Below are 16,873 nucleotides of genomic sequence, written 5' to 3'. Positions count from 1 at the left end.
TTTTTTTTTTTTTTTGTCTTGTATTGTCCACAATCTATGCTTAAAATTAACCAAATTAATCAATCACGTATAAGAATAGTAGAATAAAAACTATTCATTTTAACAACAATTTTATTCACATTGTAGTTTGTGGTTATCGATCTGATTCATAGTCAATATTGGTTCATTGATTCGCGGACCTTAAAGAAGCCTGGCGTCTAAAGTAACAAACACTTGTTAGACCCAAGATTTATATAGTAAAAGTGAGAAACTGGGGGTGTGTGTTAGCCTGGGGGGCGGGGCTGGCAACACAGACTCTTCCTGAAATGGGTTCAACCCCTTTTTTTGACATCAGCTCGTGAGAACCTGCTCGTTTTGGTGGGTTTAGGAGGGGCTGGTGCTCAGAGTGCAGGTTTGTAGAGGAATACTCAGAAATGTGTGAACAAATCAAAATAGCTCTTTGCCATTTATAGTGAGGAATGAACATTACGATACACTTAAAAGCTTAAAAAGTTTATTTTTCATAGTGTAGGCCTTTAAATCGATAAATCGTTGCACATCTAAGGGGTAATTTATTGGTCATTGGTTGACACTGGAGTGTGATTGAAGTAAGCATTTATCAGTGAAAGGATTCCTGATCATGTGACTATAAATCACCAGACTTTCTCCTCTCTCTTTGCTGTGTTTTTGCAGAAAGTGGGAAGCGGAAGAAGAAGGGGAACGAGCTGGAACAGATTGACTGCACCCCCCCTGAGCACATTTTGCCCGGAAGCAAAGAGCGCCCCCTACTGCCTCTGCAGCCACAGAACAAAGATTGGAAGGTTTGAATAACACCATGGGCTGTTTCGTAGAGTTTAAATCCAAAAGTGGGAGTAGTTAAACCATTGGACTTACTCTCAGATCTCCCTGCAGCCATTGCAGTGCCTGAAGGTCCTGACTATGAGTGGCTGGAACCCCCCACCTGGAAACAGGAAGATGCACGGTGATCTCATGTACCTGTACATCGTAACTGTGGAGGAGCGCCATGTCAGTGTCACCGCCTCTACACGCGGCTTCTACCTCAACCAGTGAGTGGTCATTCCACCCCGTGTTTGTTGTGCTCCTTAGCATCTATAATGAAGGTTTTAGACCGCAGTGATGGGTAAGCCTCCTATTCAGCTAGATATAAACCTATAGTGGAAGAATTAGCACTCAAACTGGAGAATTTCCTGCCTAGCAAGTGGAGATTGGGATTTTTAGCAGCTGTTGCTCCTAACAAATTATTCTAAGTGTATTATTTATTATTTTTGCAATGTTTGATGTGAACAATGATGAATTTCAGATCAACTACCTACACCTTTAACCCCAAACCGGCCAACCCCAGCTTCCTGAGCCATTCTCTGGTGGAGCTGCTGAGCCAGATCAGCCCTGCCTTCAAGAAGAACTTCACTGCCCTGCAAAAGAAAAGGTCCAAACATTGTTTTCATTCGCTTTTATAGGATGAATAGTCGACTCAAGGTTCTACTTAAGATGCGGAGATGTTTCAAGTCTAAATTCTTCTTTGTGACTGTGGTTAGATTTTTGTTTGTGATTCTAAGCCCAACTTCCATGGAGTTTCTTGTCTTTTAGCTTTAAGACTCTCACTTACAAACTATCTCTGAATATTTAGCATTTTAATATTCATGTGAACAGCTTGAAGATGATAAAATAATTTGTCAGAAGAGTAAAAAAACACACAATGAATGCCCTCTTTCTTCTTGTGTTTCTGCTGCAGAGTCCAGAGACATCCGTTCGAGAGGATAGCCACGCCTTTCCAGGTGTACAGCTGGACTGCTCCACAGGTGGATCATGCTATGGACTGCGTTCGGGCTGAGGATGCCTACACCTCCCGCCTTGGTTATGAAGAGCACATACCTGGACAGGTGGGAACAGCTGATTTAGCAGTAAGGGTTGCTGTTGGGATTTTCTATTCTATTGACGTTTGTTTACATTTCACTCCTTTGTAGACCAGAGACTGGAATGAGGAGTTGCAGACCACCAGAGAGCTGACCAGGAAGAACCTGCCTGAGCGCCTGCTGAGGGAGAGAGCCATATTCAAGGTAGGGGTGTGGGGGGAAATCGATTTGCCGATACATCGCAATATTTCAGTATGTAATGCGGGTATCGATCTAAAATCCAGACAAGACGATATTTAATTAGTTATTTATGAGCAAACATTGTTCAGCGTCTTTTGTTCCACCTAAACCCCCGACTGCTTTTAGCAGCACACTGAGCCTCTTTGAGCAGCTCTACACCAAAACAACAACCGGTTAAAAGTACTGGAGAGGCTACATTTAGCAGTGTTGGAGATAAACAGCACTTTATTTCCTCAACCATACTTGTAGAACTTTATTGGCTAAAGCACATTTATTCTAGTTTTCTTTCTATACTGAAAAATAATTTGCTGTGGAAAAGTAAAGGTAGGAAGTCTTTTATAATAAAAAAATGTCATAAAGCCACTTCTTAGTTGTATTTTCTGTGCCATAATGTCACAAATTTAAATGAATATAAAGTGAGGCAATTCACAGAAACTATAATAGATTAATTATGTTAATTAATAACGGGTCATGATTAATTAATCGCTCAAAATGAATCTCATGACGACCTTTAAGTTGTACACGTTTATCCTCTGCAGGTTCACAGTGACTTTGCAGCTGCTGCCACTCGGGGTGCCATGGCGGTGATTGATGGGAACGTGATGGCCATCAACCCCGGGGAGGAGACTCGCATGCAGATGTTCATCTGGAACAACATCTTCTTCAGTCTGGGCTTTGATGTGCGGGACCACTACCGTGAGCTGGGTGGGGACGCGGCCGCCCACGCCGCTCCCACCAATGACTTGAACGGCGTGCGAGCGTATGGGGCGGTGGACGTGGAGGGCCTGTACACTTTAGGGACAGTGGTGGTGGACTACAGAGGCTACCGGGTGACAGCCCAGTCCATCATCCCCGGCATCCTGGAGCGCGAGCAGGAGCAGAGCGTCATCTACGGCTCCATCGACTTTGGGAAGACTGTTGTGTCTCACAGCAAATACTTGGAGCTGCTTGAAAAGACCAGCCGGCCGCTGAAGGTGAGGACCACCAGTGTTTGACATTTGTTTAGTGATGGGACATTTTACTGAAGTCAACTTTTGTTCTGCTGCTACTCTAACAAAAACACAGAGACGGACAGGGAACATTTATGTTATTATGAAGAATGCCTTTGTTGTGATGGTATCTAATACACAATCTGTAATAGTTTTTCTTTTTCTGAAGCTCATTTATTTGTATGACATAAAAGTAAAGCTTGGATAGTCTGGGGAGAAAGTCTGGTGATCAAATCATTTGCTTCTAAACTACCTTAGTGGGTGTGGCCCAATAACCATCAGGGTTCTTATTCCTGTTTATTCAGGCATTTTTGGAGGCATCAAGGTTTATGTTGACAAATCACAGAGCTGAAAAACTTGATTTTACATCAGCATCTTATAAATCATTAAATTTACTTTTACAATCATGCAAACTGCTCTGACATCAGGCAGTGTTGATGATTAGATTTGTTCTTCAGAGTTTTGGGAAAACAAACATTTGCTTTTGACTCTTGTCGGTGCCAGTCATCGATTTTGTAGTTCAGAAAGGTTCTCCTCAAACTCCCGCTGGTGTTGGTTGCAGTCTGTGATGAACTTTTGTTTTAAAGCCCCACTCCAACTTATGTTTTGATTTCATTTAAGCGTTCCCAGTGGTATTTTAATTATGATTATACTGTTTTTAGGTAAAATCTAAAAAATCTGTCATTTGCCAATACATAGTTTCTGCAGAGTTGAAGGGGTAATTGGAAATTTGCCTCTAAGTTGTGGGCACGCACTAATTTTCCATCATCCCTTTGTTTACAATCTCCCCACTACCCTCACAACCCTACAGTGTGATAAAAGGGCGATATCAGAGCTATCCAGCCGTACAGTTTTGATTCAGATTCCAGCTCAGAGGAGGAAAATGAAGATGTTAATAGATCTATTTATCTGCTAGTGGAATCATCAGAATGGAGAGAAGCAGGAAGACTTTGCCCCGCCCATTTCAGTTTCTACTTCACAAATAAGAACTTTTTAAAACTGCATTTTTTTAAAAATCTTGATTCATCACAATTTGAAAAAAGAAATAACCAAATGCAGTTTTAATATAATCTTTCTTTATATATGTCCTCCATTGTTCAAATGCTACAAGGACATGTTAAAAACACAGTTTTGCTCAGAGTGGATCTTTTAGGGGGTAGGAGTTGCAGATTTAAAAAAATAGAGACAGGGTTTCAGTATCCATCCTGGGTGGTCTTAATTTATCCTTGAGGATGCCCAACACTTTCTGACACATGCTCCTTTATTCTTCAGGTAGTTTAAGAAAACTCAACTGAGATCAGTGATTATAACTTGAGTTGTTCCCCCTAAATGTATGCTATTGTGGATTTTATATGTACTAGAACTTTTTATATTTACTGTGTAGCTAAGGACATATAGTTTTGCTGCTTGTGCATCAGAATGAAGGCATATTTTTATATGAGTGATTTCACCTCAGTATGTTTTTGTTTTTTTTTCTCTCTTAAAAGTTTTCCCAGTGTTTTTTAACAAGAAATGTAATCCAAATTCCCCTAAATATTCATTCTTCATTTCCATACAGAGTTTAATTGCATGTCTATCAGCTCTTCGGTCTTATCAAACCGGTTTTCTTGCTCTGTGAATTTTAGATCCAGCGGCATAGCGTTCTGAATGAGAAGGACGAGAAGGTGGAGCTGTGCTCCTCCGTCGAATGCAAGGGTATAATCGGGAACGACGGCAGACATTACATCCTGGACCTTCTTCGTACCTTCCCTCCCGACCTAAACTTCCTGCCGGTTGATGGAGAGGAGCTCTCAGCGGAGAGCAAGCGGCTCTGCTTCCCTCGTCAGCATCGTCATCGCTTGGCTTGTCTTCGCCAAGAACTCATCGAGGCCTTCGTTGAGCACAGGTAGGAGCTGCTTTTAGCCTGTTTAATCAATAGAGATGACAGATCTATTGATGGGTAGATATAATCTTTTTTTTTTTTTTAAGGTATCTGCTTTTCATGAAGATGGCAGCGCTGCAGCTCATGCAACAAAAAGCAAACAAAGACTCTAACAAGAGCGACGTGCCCTCCATCACTGAAACCTCCGACACGCCCACAGAGACCAGCGCAGACACAAACCAGACACAGACTGCTGCTGCAGAGGCTTTAAACGCAACAGAAGCCTCCACCAACAGCACAAGTCAGAGCGACGGCAGCACCCCCGCTGCCTCACAAACGGAAACTCAAAAGGAGGAAAGCTCCTCGAAGCCCACAGTAATTGGGTGTCTCGAATCTGCAGCCACCCAGAATGGGGAATGCAAAAGCCCACTGGAGGGTAAGGAGCTTGAGGAAACTATTCCAGGATTAGCTCAAGCCAAAGAACTGGCGGAGACCTTAGTTGCCGAAGACGGAGCCGGTATTGGTACGTCTGGAAGTACCCCGCAATGCTAGGCTGCAGAAACGCAGGGACAGCCATTCTGGTGGATTGTTTTATATTTAACACTCTAAAATCATAGGAACCAACAAATGAATATAAAGGACACATTCTGACATTTGAGTATGCAGTAAATCATTATTCTTCCACCTGATTGGCTGTCTTTGCTCGTTCTTGAGTCTGCAGAGGGGTAGAGAGTTAGCCCCGTGACCAGCATGTGCTTCCTGTAGGGTTCAATCCAAAAACTGATAGCTTGTGGATGTTTTTATTAATCCAAAGGTGTTTTGAAGGTAATCCTCAGTTAATCTTTGCTTATAAACCAATGACATGATCAAGTTTCTTCTAAAAATCAAAAGGTGGTGGGTTTGAGTTTGTGGTTTGCTGTTAACGGGGTGTTTTGGGTTGCCTCTGGATTACTAACGATATAGTTTGTGTTTATTGTTGAGTTTTTCTCCACTGACCTCACCTGCTTAAATTGTCATCATTTAGGGGCATACAACAAGTAGCTGACTATCTCAGGTTTGTTTGTAAAAAAAAAAATAATTCACACTTTTTTGTTCCTGACGACATACAGATCCCAAAAGCCGTGAAGTCGTCCTCAATGCCTGCAGAGCCGTTGGTTCCATCAGCAACACCTCCTTTGATATTCGTTTCAACCCAGACATCTTCTCTCCAGGTAAGCCTAAAAAAAACCCACCATGATCCTTCTAGGGCCAGGGGTCTGCACCCTAATGCACCAGAGGCAAAGGTGGTGAAGAAAAATGAAATGTTTGCAGTTTTAAAAAGTAACTGTAAAGTAAAAAGTATTTAAGTAGTGAAGAAGAAAGAAAGGTCAAATTACTTGAACTTTATTCGACTTATTCACAAACGCATCACAAGTTGTACAAAAACATTATGACAGATTTTTGTGCGCCGTGGGCCACAGAAAATCAACTGTAGGTCAGTAAGCACAAGCAGAGTTGTTCAGTTTTTAATAAATTCAGAGATTTAAGTGCATTTTTATGGTTCCAAAAATATGGTTAGGATATTTGATTTAATTTTAGTTTGTTATATTTACAACTTTCAGGCTGAGATGCATCATATAGACTGAAATACATGTTTTTTTAATCATTGCTGCATTACACTACCTACTATTACATTTGCTCCATTGAGATGATCCTATGTGGTACAGGATGCCTTTTATTTTGAAAGGAAGTTTGTGAAAGGTTATCAACTATTTCATACAAAAAAGCGCTTCTTTCTTGTATATTTGTTTTATTTATACCAAAAACCAAAAGTCAACTTATATTTATTATAATGGTAACATAAATACACATCAGTGGTTTGTTTTTTCTAAAAGGTGAAATCAGATTTTGTGGCTCTTATCGGATTTTGGTCAGTGAGAAATCGACCCTGAGTGTGTTAAAGGTTGCAAACCCCTATACCAGTCTATAGTTTTTTTTTGTTTGTTTGTTTTTTAACAAACTTGTCAAAGTAAAACTTGTACTTATATGAAATTTTGCTGAAAAAAGATGAACAGCATGCTTTATGAGTTACTCCATTGGTTTCTTTATAAACTAGTTAATTTCGGCTTTTCAGCTTTGATTCATCTTTTGCATTAGATGTAAAACTAGTAATTTTGTAAACATGTTTCTTTAAATGTTTGGAACAATCATTGAAAAGGCCACCAAACTTGCATTATTTTTTTTCAATTAAACCAAAGGTTTTGGAAGCAGATGAATGGTCATGATGCTTGATTGTACTTTACAAGGGTTTTTGGAAAGTGTAATCCACCCTTTTGATCAAAATATCATCATCTTCCAACTCTTCTACTGATGTTTCTATTCTCTTTACTTGAAAATATTTTTTTCAACCTGTTGTAGCTCATTTTTGTGAAATATCTGTACGTTCTGCAGGAGTTCGCTTCCCAGAAGACATTGCAGAAGACATCCAGAAGCAGAAGCAGCTTCTCAAAGATGCTGCTGCCTTCCTGGTTTCCTGTCAGATCCCTTCACTGGTCAGTGAAGCAAGAGTAATCCTGTTAATAATCGTGGATTTAAGGAGGTATGCATTAAATGTGTGGTTTTAAACCTAGATTAAAGACTGTTTGGACCACACCGCTCTGCCCATGGACGGAGCCACGCTAACGGAGGCTTTGCACCAGAGAGGCATTAATGTTCGCTATTTGGGGACAGTTCTGGAGTTTGTGGACAAGACTCCAGCGAAAACCCAACTAGATCACTTTTATGTAAGTCTCTTTTTTATGAACATTTCCATGCTCTTTTAGACCTAAAAATAATAATCCGGATGTGTTTTTGTCTTTATTGCAGAGAATAGGGATCATTGAGCTGATCACCAGATGTGCAAAACATATTTTCAAAACATACCTTCAGGTTTGTGTAAAAGATGTTTAAAAAGTAGTAATCTTTCTGCTTTAAAAGACAAACTGAAATGTATTCTTTGTTTGGTTTTGATGTAGGGTGTGGAGCTTTCGGCTCTGTCAGCAGCTGTAAGTCACTTCCTCAACTGCTTTTTGAGCTCCTTCACTGACGCAGTCGCACATCTACCTCCCGACGAGCTCGTGTCGCGGCGCAAAAGCCGCAAGCGCCGCAACAGGGTCCCAGGGGGAGGAGACAACACGGCGTGGGCCAGCCTGACGCCCAGCGAGTTGTGGAAGAACATCGCTTCAGAGGCCCAGAGCTACTTCTACTTCAGCATTCACTGGTACGAGCCCAATCCACTAGAGGCAATATGAATTTTTGTCGTTCACCCTCAAACATCAACAAACTGTCTCCTAATATTTCGTTAGTGAAAGTGTCGACCAGGTGGTGGAGAAATACGGCCTTCAGAAAACCACTCTGCTCAGAGAGATTTCAATTAAAACGGGCATCCAGGTATGACAGTTAGTTTTTTTAGTTTGTATTTCTATTTCTATTTCTGGTCAAATATCTTTTTTTTCAGATTCTGTTAAAAGAATACAACTTTGACAGTCGCCACAAGCCCACCTTCACTGAGGAGGACATCCTGAATATTTTTCCCGTCGTCAAACACGTCAACCCCAAAGCCTCTGATGCCTTCCACTTCTTCCAGAGTGGGCAGGCCAAAGTGCAGCAAGGTGGGTCACTGTCCAGATGTTTGAAGCTGCTCATTTTCAGCTCTGCATTTACAGTCTGATGTCCCGTTTTAAGGTTTTCTCAAAGAGGGCTGTGAACTTATCAACGAAGCCCTCAACCTCTTCAATAATGTGTACGGGGCCATGCACGTGGAGATTTGTGCCTGTCTGCGCCTGCTGGCTCGCCTTAACTACATCATGGGGGACCACCCTGAGGTAAGCACAAACAACTACAACTTTATTTGTTTCATTCAGAGCCAGAAATGACATGCGTGTTTTCTGTGCAGGCTCTCAGCAATCAGCAAAAGGCAGTTCTGATGAGTGAGAGAGTTCTAGGCATCGAGCACCCCAACACCATTCAAGAATATGTGAGTTTCCAGAACGTTTCTGAAGTGTCCTCGATGTTCTGATTATCCAACTGTTTACGCCCTCCACTCCTCAGATGCACTTGGCTCTGTACTGCTTTGCTAACGGCCAGCTTTCCACCGCCCTGAAGCTGCTTTACCGCGCTCGTTACCTCATGCTCTTGGTCTGTGGCGAGGATCACCCAGAGATGGCGCTAATAGATGTGAGTAAACTTTTTTTAATTGAATAAAACTAGTTCTGCCATGTGATTCAATTTTTTTTGCAATTAATTAATCAATCGTAACCTGTAATTAATTAATCTGTTTTAATCACAAATATTTTTAACTTAATGATTGCTGTAAAAGCCCAATTTTTCTTTAGCGATTTTGACTTTTTCTTTAAAATAAACTTTTGCTTTATGATCTGGAAAAAACAAGCGTTATCTTAAGCGTTAAGTGAACTTTCCTTCTGAAATTATACTTTATTTATCTTCTCATGACGATCGCTTTCCTCAGAGAGGAAATGGTGAGAGCAGAGCGGCGTGCGCTGTTACCATGACAATGCAATGTTAATGCAATGTTTTAGATAGTCTGACGATTTTCTTGCGAAAAAACATTTAAACTTAAAAATATAAACAGGATTGAAGTTCTAATAATTGATTTGATTTTTTTTTTGTTGTAAATGACCATGATATGAGTGGGATAATGCTCATCCAGGTGTGGATTATCAGACATGAATTCACTTCACAGAAGCAAGAGATTTAAAAAAAAAAAAAAAAAAAACGCTAAGATGTCTGTTATTAATCAATCTCTATTAACATGATAATTTGACACCAGTAAATAAAAGGTTTAGACAGAAATCAATTTTCTTATTGTGTTGCTTTTTCTGTTATGGTCTTTTACAGAGTAATATTGGGCTGGTGCTGCACGGAGTGATGGAGTACGATTTATCTTTGAGATTCCTGGAGAACGCCTTGACCATCAACTCTAAGTATCATGGAGCCCGCTCCCTTAAAGTGGCTCTCAGGTGAGTGGATGAGCATCATGTTAATGTTCAGACCAGAGCGTCTCTCATGGAGACAAATTAGACTCATTGGATTTGTTTGTGCATAATTCTTGATTTGGAACTGGTGTCTGCCTGTTTGTGTGTATGATACTTTTTTTGTAACATTTTGTGCATATCTGTGTGTACTTGAATTGTGTACTCGCATGTATGTCAAAAACTTACAAATACAAAATGCAATTTACGCACGCACAACTTGAAATCACACCAGCTCAAAACTAACTATAAATTTCAAAAATTCTTAAGCATGCAAAAGTTTTAATAGTACACACCAAATGCCTGATACACACAGACAAAACCACATTTCTGCACAGATCAGAGATACAAGTGCATGAGGGGATGTGATACTCCTTTCACATCTTCAGACTTGTCCATAGATGATGCGTTTAAATGCTACTGGTATTCCGGGTCATCAGAGTTTTCTTATCAGCTACTTTAAACTTAGATTTTGAATAATATCTAATAAAAACTGGACATTTTTTCCACTTTCTGATAATTATGATTAAAAAAGAAAAAGCCTAATTTTTAAATCTGTCACTTTTTAAAATTTTGTAGAGCTCACTGTTCTCTCTTGACAGCGCTTGAGCTCTGTCTGCTATCTCTATGATTGGGAACCGGAGCTCAAGGAAGAGCTTCTCTGTGCTGGAGGCACTATCGAGAGGGAGCGGAGAGTTCTGGAAAACATTAACAAATAATAATGAAGTGGCGAGTGTTTTAAAAACACATATTTAAACCTTTTTTTTTTTTTTTATCATAATTATCTTTAAGAAAGTGGAAAAAATGTAAAGTTTTTTTTTAGATAATATTCAAAATCAAAGTTCCAAGTGGCTGATAAGAAAACTCTGACCCAGCGTTCTAGGACCATTTAAACACATCATCTACTCACAAATTTGAAAACATGAAAAGTCTCACAACCCCTGATCTGTGCGTAAATGTGGTTTTGTTTGTGTGTATCAGGCGATTTGTGTGTACTATTTTAACATTTGAATGTGTAGTTAGCTGATATTCAAGTGTGCATGTGATTGCACAAATCCAAGAACAAAATGTAATGTATGAGTTGAAAATCAAGACTTAAGCACGCACAAAACCAGAGACTATTTTCTCTCTATTGTCTTAATGTCTGACTTTGGCTTATTCCTTTTAGCCATCATTTAGTTGCGAGGGTTTACGAGAGCAAGGCCGAGTTTCGCTCTGCTCTTCAGCATGAGAAGGAGGGTTACACCATTTACAAGAACCAGGTAGGCCTGCACGAGGACGCACATTTACCCTTGTAAGGTTTGCTCTGTTCATTTATGAAATGATCCCCGCTCCTTCTAACAGATGGGTGAGGCTCATGAGAAAACCAAGGAGAGCTCCGATTATCTGAAGTATCTGACCCAGCAGGCTGTAGCCCTTCAGAGAACCATGAATGAAATCTACAAGAATGGGTCCAACGCCAGCATAATGCCCCTCAAGGTGACTGCACAGACGCATTCTTGGTTCTACATTACTCTAAAATAGGCAGATGTGATGCATCAGCGTTGCTTTGGTTTTCAGTTCACCGCCCCCAGCATGGCCAGCGTCCTGGAGCAGCTCAACATCATCAATGGCATCATCTTTATACCACTGAGGTAGAGTCAGGAGCAGCATCTGTCATGTTTACTTTTCTTTATTACCAGTTAAGAACTATTTAAACATTGAACTATCCTTTGGTATTTTTAACCTTCATTTACTTTGTAAATCATATTTATAAATTAGGTCCATACTTAAAAAAAATGCAGAAGCAACAATCGAATTGGAAGTCACACATTTCCATGTGACTTGTTGAGGTTTAAAATATCTAAGTCTATCAACTACAGGAGTAGATGAGATACAGAAACACTTAAGGATGTAAAAGTAAAATACTTAAAAGAGAGAAAATTCAGCAGAGCTAAATTAACATTTATATAATGTCGTCAAGAAAAAAAACACGCAAGGATTGTCACAAAATTTTCCATTAAAGCTTTATTTATGTTGACTTTGTGCAAATTTTCAAAATAAATTTTTCTCTTTTCATACTACATTTCTGTAGTAGTGTTGAACCTCAAGGAAATGGGGGTTAAAAGAAAAAAGCCAAAATATTCAAACTTCTGTAACATTTTAAAAGACATAATAAATTTGTTGGAATTTACGTCAACAAATCTATTTTATTTTAAAGCTTTTTTTTTTTACTAGTTATGTAAGAACAATTTTTCAAACAAAAAAAATCATGTTGATGAAAATGTGTTAAACTCATAAATATATGATCAAATTGTTTTTATTCTTTAAAGACCCACTCCAGTGGAAATCTTGTTTTTGGTGTTTTTTAACATGTTCTTGTAGCATTTTTCTAATGATGAAGGACATGTATAAAAGACTTTAAGATTAAAAATGTTTTTTGATCAATTAGGATCAAATGAAACACGATTTGAAAAAGCTCTGGTTTCGTGACACAGTAACTGTCTCCCTTCTCCGCTACAATTCTGATGCATCCACTTGCAGACAAATAGATCCATTAACGTCTTCTTTTTCCTCGTCTGAGCTGGAATTTGGGACAAAACTGATATGGCTAGCTGTTTTTTATTTTTTTGCAACGCTAATGTTCGCTTGGGTTGTGAGCAGCTGCAAGCTAGCGGTAGAGAGCGTAAACAAAGGGAGACTGGGATGTAGGCTTACTTCCACACCCACCAACCAGAGGCAAATTTCTAATGAGTTACTGCTGAAAAATACGTTTTAACAAAAACAACACAGGCTTTTTGATTTGGGCTAGAAACTGCATAATCATAACTAAAATACCTCTGGGAGCAATTTTACAATAGAAAAAAATGTAGAATAGATGGAGTGGGACTGTAATTGAATTGAACTGTAGTGCAACAAAATTGAGTTGCTTTAGGTGGTGACGTACAACTGTGGTGAACACAGTTTAACTGTTACAGAAAAGGAAGTCATCTCAGATAAATGCATTTACTAAAAGACTTGTGTTTTTAACAAATTATTAGTGGTTGTGTGGAGTTGATGCTTCCTTCACTTTAGTTTATCTTTAGCAATTATGCAGTAAAGCAACATGTAGTGAAGTAAATATTATCTGCTCAGAAAATGTAATGTTTTATATTTTCAGTAATGAGAATGTTATTTTAAGATTGCCAAGCTAACTCATGTGACTTTGAATTGTCTTAACCATTTTTTTCATATTGATTTCTTTTTAGCCAAAAGGATCTGGAAAACCTGAAGGCGGAGGTGCAGAGGAGGCAGCAGCTGCAGGAGCTGGGAAAGACTGAGGATTCCAGCGAGGAAAACCCAATGGAACTAGAAGATAAAATCCCTATCGATTAAATATTTCAAAAAAACATTCAGTAAAGTACTTTTGGCTGAAGGGTGGATCGACAGCCGTCATCCAGCCTGTGTGGACCTGAGCAGCGAGAAGTCTAATTCAACAATGAAATAACCAGCGTGAGCGAGCGAGGGAGCGAGGGAGGGGGGGTCACTGCAGGCTATAGAAAACTGTAGGATAAAGTACCAAGCAGAGGCTTCCTGCCAGATATAATGGGGAGGAAGATGATGAGGCGTCAAATCAACCCAATGTGCAATCGTAAAGACAACTGACGTCACTGACTGTTGGCTGCTTAGAAATCTGATTGTTTGGAAGGAGAGGTTTCAGTAGAGTCAAGGAGACCAAGAATGACCATGACCTTGTATACCAGCGCCTTATTCACTATACTTTCATCCCCAGATCATGTTTTTTTCTCAAGCTTCCCACAACCCTTCAATCAATTGCCTAAAGAGCCTCAAAGATCTATTGTTATGTAGCTTCCCCTTTTATCTTCCCCCCCAAAAGATGCTTTGTATGAATGAAGCATCCACCCTGTCCTACAACTCAGGGTTCTTTCTACTGTGCACTAAGACCAGAGAGGAGTCATTTGATTTTTTTTTTTGTTCAAGTGGGGCTTAAGAATGTAACTTCCCTTCATTGTGGCTTTTTTTTTTTTGGTCACTTTGCAGCATCCTTTAGACACACCTGATGGTAAATGAATCTGAACCAGAATGTTCCTATCGGAACACGTTCCCATTTCCGAGTTTCTGTCTCTCGGAACAAACAGGAAGTTCTCTGCTTTTCATTTCATTCATTTTTCATTCTTTTTTTTAAGTAATTTTTTTTGTAAAAGTACACATGATAATCAAGAAGGAGATTTGTGCTTGTTGATTAGCAGTTAATTTAAGCCATGCTTGTTTTATAGAAACTGTATAGAGGTGTAAAAGATGTATAAATCTCTGTTGGATTTAGACAGGTACTTAAATGGAGAAGACAGGTTTGAAATATGTCCACTTTAAATCTTAGTTCTCTATAAATATATAAAAAAAGTTGTGCGCAATCTTCTATTTTTACACACTAAACGAAAACGTGTGCATGTGTGTATGTGTGTCTTTGTGTAGTCCAACAGGAAATATGTCGGACCGTTGCTGCTTTTCCGCTGCTGCGTAGTTGGAATAGAGACTCTGCAAACATTTGCTTTCCAAATGTTTTATACTTCTACAAACTGAGGCGGTTAAATGGCTGTTTTTCAATTTATCCTAAAAACCGTCATGGTGTTAAAAGTGCTGGAGAAGGCACTACGGTTTTCTCATGTGGCTCATTCACTGGAGCTTAGGTGGTTTATTTTCCTTTGATTCATTCAATCATCTTTTATTTTTAATATCTAACCAAGAGAGAGGTGCACTTTCTCTTGCTGTGTTTTCACGGCATCATGGACAGAAATGAGGCTGCCTCATGTTGTTGTACCAAAAGAAAGTTAAAAGCCTGATTAAGGTTTGTTTGTTTGTATACATTCAATGTATCCCTTAATGGCTACTCGACTGTAGCTTTAGATGTATGTGATTGAAGCAATAGAAAGATGGTGATGGAGATGATTTTTTTTATTATTATTATTTAGAAATAATAAAATAAAATGCAGTTTTTACTTGACAAAAGAAATGCAAGATTTAATGTATCAGCTTAATTATGTGAAAATAAAGAAGCCACATGCAAATGCACACCAAACTACCAAGAAACAAGTTAATGTTTTTCATATCTGAATGGATAGTGGGTGTTGATGGGTAAAACTCTACGTCTGATGTTTGCCTCCTTATCTGGGTCTCTTGTGTCACATTTTGAGATATTTTTAAATTTTTTTTTTTTTTTTTTTTGCCAACCATAATTTATACTCGCTACTATCAACATTCTCCACTGGGTGGCAGAGTAAATCTTCTCCTCATAACCACAGAGTCTAAACTTCAGTACTCTTGACTAAATATATCAAATGATAAGTTTTGGGGTCGGCTGCAATCTTTTTCATAAATTTTAATGTTTGGGTGTCTAAGTTTGTTGCAAGACAAGTTTGCAAAGAATGATGTATGTACCAACTGGATATTTTTTTGTCTTTTTTTTTGTTATTATTCCACTATGTTTTAGCAATTCTCCCTTACGGTGCAGCCTTGACTACATTCAAAATGAAACAAAAGCTGAAGTGTAAACCCTACTGCAAATCAATTTTAGGAAGAAAAAAAAGACTGTTTATTGATGTGCTATGCAGTCGATGGAGACTGTTAAATGTTTAACTTACTGTTAGAAATCCTGTGGAAAAACGCATTCTAACAAAAGTAAGGTTTTTTTTGTAATTTAAGAACAAATTTGTGTGAAATATAACTATTTATCCCCAAATATGAACTTCAGTAATTCCCACCAAATTCATTTGTTGTGTCTGTGACGCCATAAATGACGAGTCTCTGAAAGTTTTATATGGATGAAAATCTTCTGCTCAAAGGCTCCTTGTATGCATTGTTGGCAAATCTGCTTCCTCTGATAGTGTGTGGTATTTGTTGCTTTACATTCTACTTTCTTTGTCTGAGTATGGGTTTGTATTAAAATAAAACTTGTAAAATATTTGCTTGGGGATTTTTTTTTTTACTTTAAAGAAACAATAACTCAGAATCAAAAAACCTAAATTGATTTGAAATAAATATTCTAATTAGATTAATATTTTACATAACTTTTAAAAATGTGTATTTAATTGTTCTAATGCTACTAACTTTGTATGAAATGGGTAGAACTGTGTTGTAGTCGTCCAATCATATTTTGATGTATTGTAAAAGCTTTCCAAGTGGTCTAAAAATTATGATTATGCCATTTTAAGGTTACATTTAATTCAATTTTATTTATATACCGGTTTGAATAGTGTAGCAGATGGTCCTTGAGACGAGCCAGAGGCGAGGTCCACTGCCAAGGACAGGAGCACAGACGATCCTTCATCCAGATGTAAGGATGGATTAAAGAAAAAAAAAATTATTTTTTGGGGGGACAACGTTTATCAGACATTCATCATTGAGTTGTGTGTGTGGAAGTAAGTCTCTGCTGATATCCAATCATCCCTCTGTTTACATTCTCTCTTGCTAGCTTGCAGCCCCTCACAACCTGTTAGCGGTGCAACAAAAATGGTGAGCGATATTGGAGCTATCCATCAGTACAGTTTTGAGCCAGTTATTAGCTCGAGCGAGGAAAACGAAGACGTTCATGGATCTATTTGTCTGCAAATGGATGCATCAGAATGGAGTGGAGTGGGGAGACTTTTTCCTGCCAACTTCAGTTTCTACATCACAACCACAAACTTTTTCAAAAGCTATTTTTTCATCTGTTCCTGATCGGTTTGAATAGTCACTCAGAGATGTAGTTTTAATCTTAATTTATCCCTATTTATGTCTTGCATTCTTAGAAAAACTGTTACAAGACAATTTTAAAGCAAGATTTTTATTGGAGTGAGTCTTAAAACAGTTGTAATATCTTTTTCTTTTAGGTCTAAATCCTTTATTTTATTTTATTTTATTTTATTTTAATAAGTTTTTTCCAGTTATGGTTAAATCATTTAGTGT

At 38.6% G+C, this 16,873-nt stretch overlaps 1 protein-coding gene across 3 annotated transcripts in view; it reads left to right on the top strand.

Annotated features, from left to right (window-relative positions):
* The window catches only part of cluha (clustered mitochondria (cluA/CLU1) homolog a), a 24,939-nt gene extending 9,047 nt beyond the window's left edge, over positions 1-15,892 (top strand). For 2 of the 3 annotated variants that reach the window (XM_024277881.2, XM_024277883.2), the window contains exons 5-27: positions 673-800; positions 892-1,046; positions 1,301-1,426; positions 1,733-1,880; positions 1,965-2,057; positions 2,633-3,067; positions 4,708-4,967; positions 5,051-5,466; positions 6,053-6,154; positions 7,374-7,474; positions 7,553-7,705; positions 7,788-7,850; positions 7,937-8,181; positions 8,267-8,351; positions 8,419-8,572; positions 8,646-8,785; positions 8,857-8,937; positions 9,012-9,137; positions 9,819-9,940; positions 11,121-11,214; positions 11,297-11,431; positions 11,513-11,586; positions 13,180-15,892. In XM_024277881.2, the coding sequence (XP_024133649.1) occupies positions 673-800; positions 892-1,046; positions 1,301-1,426; positions 1,733-1,880; positions 1,965-2,057; positions 2,633-3,067; positions 4,708-4,967; positions 5,051-5,466; positions 6,053-6,154; positions 7,374-7,474; positions 7,553-7,705; positions 7,788-7,850; positions 7,937-8,181; positions 8,267-8,351; positions 8,419-8,572; positions 8,646-8,785; positions 8,857-8,937; positions 9,012-9,137; positions 9,819-9,940; positions 11,121-11,214; positions 11,297-11,431; positions 11,513-11,586; positions 13,180-13,306 (3,563 nt within the window). In that variant the 3' untranslated portion in view covers positions 13,307-15,892. The remainder of the gene's footprint in view (positions 1-672; positions 801-891; positions 1,047-1,300; positions 1,427-1,732; positions 1,881-1,964; positions 2,058-2,632; positions 3,068-4,707; positions 4,968-5,050; positions 5,467-6,052; positions 6,155-7,373; positions 7,475-7,552; positions 7,706-7,787; positions 7,851-7,936; positions 8,182-8,266; positions 8,352-8,418; positions 8,573-8,645; positions 8,786-8,856; positions 8,938-9,011; positions 9,138-9,818; positions 9,941-11,120; positions 11,215-11,296; positions 11,432-11,512; positions 11,587-13,179) is intronic. The other variant, XM_024277882.2, reaches the window with a different exon arrangement.
* Positions 15,893-16,873: the final 981 nt, after the last annotated feature.

The sequence above is a fragment of the Oryzias melastigma genome, linkage group LG13 (genome assembly GCF_002922805.2).
Source record: "Oryzias melastigma strain HK-1 linkage group LG13, ASM292280v2, whole genome shotgun sequence".
NCBI classification, from domain to species: Eukaryota; Metazoa; Chordata; class Actinopteri; order Beloniformes; family Adrianichthyidae; genus Oryzias; species Oryzias melastigma.
This window is presented reverse-complemented; position numbering and strand designations above follow the sequence as displayed.